This window comes from Pinus tabuliformis, chromosome 7 (genome assembly GCF_031772625.1).
Source record: "Pinus tabuliformis cultivar Carrire ecotype Pingquan chromosome 7, CPIR1, whole genome shotgun sequence".
NCBI classification, from domain to species: domain Eukaryota; kingdom Viridiplantae; phylum Streptophyta; class Pinopsida; order Pinales; family Pinaceae; genus Pinus; species Pinus tabuliformis.
In genome coordinates this window covers 77,423,755-77,427,609 of record NC_142293.1, presented here as the reverse complement: position 1 = coordinate 77,427,609, position 3,855 = coordinate 77,423,755, and the positions used below count along the sequence as shown (strand labels likewise).

The following is a 3,855-nucleotide window of genomic DNA, read 5'->3' as shown; positions in this document are numbered from 1 at the left end:
AGACCACTGATGAAGATTGACATGCCCAGCTCGCGCTCCAGGTTTTACAGCAAGAATTTTTCTCAGTCAGCTTCCAATGCGGTTATATATGAGTCTGTCACTCTGTCTCTATGTAATTGTGTCGGTTTTATGTTATCTCTGTTCTTTGTCGATGTTCTTCAAGTGTTTTTGTCCATGTGTCAGCTACATGAGTGTGGCTCTAAGTCTTTGTCCATGTGTCCTATGTAATTCTGGCATGAATTCTCAGGTGTCTACTGTCTGTCCTTGGACAAATTTTACAGGGCCGCGGCCCCGTTGTAATTTTCACAATGTAACTCTGCTCTTGCTGTAATATAATAGTTTAGCTTTACTTAGAAAAAAAAAAACTTGACCCAAATAAATTAAGCAGTAAAAAAACATTTAAAAACATTTCATCAATATAAAATTGTGCTAACTACATACACTAGAATTTCCCCCAAAACTCATTCCATGGATAATATGAAAAAGAATTTAATATTTCACAGCTTTTAAACTGTCACTTGTCATGTAATTCCTATGGCTTTTACGCCATCCCTTGTCCCATACTCCACTTTTTTAAGGCATCCCTGGTCACAAAACCCGCCCTTCACTGATGTAGCAATACCATGGACAAGTTAGAAAGCATGGATGAATGTGTATACCTAGAACCATCCACTAGAGAGTAACAGAGATGTGTTACCATCTAGTGTGGGGATGACACTCTCAACACCTTATCTATTTATTTTAGTAAAAAGATTCTATGTAAATTTTCTTTCCCTTATAAAATATAAATTTTGATAAAATACATTGGGGGGTTCATTCGACGAAATTTTATTTTTTAGTTAAATTTCAAATCATATAATTCATAACTTAAAAAGGGTGCAAGAGAGGGATTCCAAAGTTTTATTTTATGAAGAATATCATTGTTCATTTAACTTTTTGTTTCAACGAGTTTTATTTTAGAATAAAGTTTTATTTTTATATTTGATATTAAAATTTAAATATATGAAAAAATTAATATTAAAAATTAATTTTTTTTAAGAAAAAACAATTTCTTTATATGGATTGCTTATGATGATGACAATGAATGGTAATGATGAAATGTATATAATTTGATAAACTTATTTATAAATATATATTGCATAGATATTTGCTTTTTAAAAGATTTATAGGTGAATCTTTCATGCCTTTGCAGTCAATAAAGGGATAATTGTTGTCATCAAGCTTTTCACTTCCTAGGGGACGCATTATCGCTGCTGCCGGGGTTCTATGCCTTGTGATTTCATTTTACATATTTCATGCACTAAACTACTTGTCGATCCGATGTAAGAGATGAGAATGTAGTCAATATCGCCACTTAAAATGAGTGTGACTATAGTTGTGCATGATGATTTGCACAATCAGAGGGATTTAGTATGACAATGAATTGGCCAATATCAAGAATTGTAGTTTGTGCTCACGTCCAACAGAGTGTGAGTGATTATTTGCAGGTCAAATACAAGTTTGGTAAGCCATTCTCATCAGTTCTTGAGCAGGTGTTGAGCTGGAGAGGCAGGCAAGAAGTGGAATAGATTTGGAGATCAGATCTGAGCTGTATTGTGTGTAGCATGTGGAGATAGTACTGAGTCCTTGTGAGGAGTATTGTACTATGTATTGTTACACGATTCAATGAATATAATATACAGATAGTGTGGGGTTTTTAGCGAGATGCTTTCCCCCAGATACATACTGTGTTAATGAGTTTGATTGATGCTTCTATGTGTACCTGTGAATGTTTCTGCTTCTGTAAATTAATGATCAACGTAGAGGAGATTATGTATTATACATGTTCCGCTTATAATTGTATGATCAGGATAATCTCTGTGAATATGTGTTAAATTATTCAAAATTTCTACAACCTCACTATGATGCTAATTGCTCAATCCTTTGGTGATGGCTTCGATCCCTTAGCTTCTAGGCTCGCTCCATGCTTATGCCTTACATCTGAATACTTGCAAGAGAGATCAAAGGACAATACGAGATACCAGAGCATACATAATATATATCAAACATTGACTACTTGATAGATCAAGGAATATCAAGCTAAATGCATAAATATTTAGACATTGATGGAAAGTGAACATTAGATGTATATATTAATGAATAGAAAATGGGAAGCATACAACCATTGCCTTGATGTTGGAGACCTCCTTTTGGTGGATGTCCAAGTCCAAGCCAATACTCTTTAATCACTCCTTCTCCAAGTTAGATGGGCAACATTTAGGCATAATCTCATCATAGGAATGGAGGATATCAATGACAAACCATTTGGGAATGGAGGGGATTTGATTTATAGGAAGGGCGAGGGAGTTAGGGATCCAAAAAAGAGGGAGGAAGGTACACATCTCAAGGGGAAGGCCCTTAAAGGTAAGCTAAGGAGCTCCAAATGAGAGAGCTCAACCATATCTCTACCCAACAACATCTAGCTCGTTGATTCTCGAAGTTTCCAGCATACGAAGATTCTCCTCCATTTTGAGAAAACCTACCAGAAGAGGTTCAACACACGTTTTCATATCAAAACCCGCGTTGGAAAAGCTAGGTCGAAGAATTGAAACCTGCCATCAACACAGGCAAGCAGTGGAGCAACGAGTGTTGGCCCTGAAATTTAGGGTTTTAGTCACTCACTCGATATGGACACAAGCCTCTTCCAGGCCGGACTGGTTCATCCTGACGAAATCGGTGAAGAATTCGACACATTCCCCACTAGCAAAGCCTCTAACATTGTGAGAATGCGATACGATCGAATCCGGGAGTCTGCTGGGCGAATACAGACCATGGCGGGGGATATGGCTACTGAAGTAGAAAGGCTTCAAAATCTTCTGAGGTGGAGCGATCCACGAGCGACTACCATATTTGTCATATTTTGCTTGATAGCTGCCACAGTTCTCTATACCACGCCCTTCCAAACTGCAGTGATTTTTGTTCTGTATCTCCTGCGCCATCCGAGGTTCCGCCACGGGCTTCCTTCTGCTCCTCTCAATTTCTTCAGGAGATTGCCTGCTCGTACCGATAGTCTGTTGTAAAAATAGCTTGGTCTTTCATGTCTGCTGAAGCTAGACCTCTGTTCTTTTAATTTAGCTTTTGTTCTGCGAATATACTATTCTAGTTGTGTATGTTTCTTTAATTTACATTTCCATGTTATTTCTTAACCGATGTAATTGACGATCTATCTATGATTTTATAGCTGCAACAGTGCAGAATTACCAGCATTCCTGTTCCGAGACTATGTCATCAAGGCTTTTCTCCTTCAGCTAATCTAATGTATTGGCACTTCCTCATGTTGTGTAGTGGAGGAGCTTGTAAATTTTCTTATAATCTAATTTCCTTCTGGAACTGCTGGAGAGTTGATGCGCTGTATAGCCAACTGTACCATATTTTTCAACACAGAAAATGGATGCTATTTCAGCTGTGCTCTCTTTTCCCTACATTACAGCTCCAGCTTTGGATACTATATAGGAGCCACCCGTGCTTCTGCCATAGTCTCTTCAGAAGATAAACCAATATTATGTTTCTTAACTGGACTGACTGCATTAATAACAAGTTAATTTGGTGTGGGAACGTGGTTGAATCTGATCAATGTCTGAAATTTTTGATCTTTTTTAGATTTGTGATCTAGAAGAAACGCTTATGCCACAAGATTAGTAACTCTTTATTTGGTTTTTAAGAGATTTAAATTTGTAACCACAGAGAAGATCCTTCCACCAGAGAGACCACCACAGCATTACCAAAGTCTCGGTTTATTATCCAAAACTAAGAAGAAAGTGGAAGACCACCACAGGATTACCATAGTCTCTGTTTATTATCCAAAACTAAGAAGAA

The 3,855-nt window shown here is 37.3% G+C and overlaps 1 protein-coding gene across 1 annotated transcript; it reads left to right on the top strand.

Moving 5' to 3' along the window:
• The first annotated feature begins 2,666 nt into the window (after window positions 1-2,666).
• Window positions 2,667-3,059, top strand: LOC149245276 (FT-interacting protein 3-like). The gene has a single exon (XM_089437802.1). The coding sequence runs from the start codon at window positions 2,667-2,669 to the stop codon at window positions 3,057-3,059; it is 393 nt and encodes a 130-aa protein (XP_089293928.1).
• The last annotated feature ends 796 nt before the right edge of the window (window positions 3,060-3,855 follow it).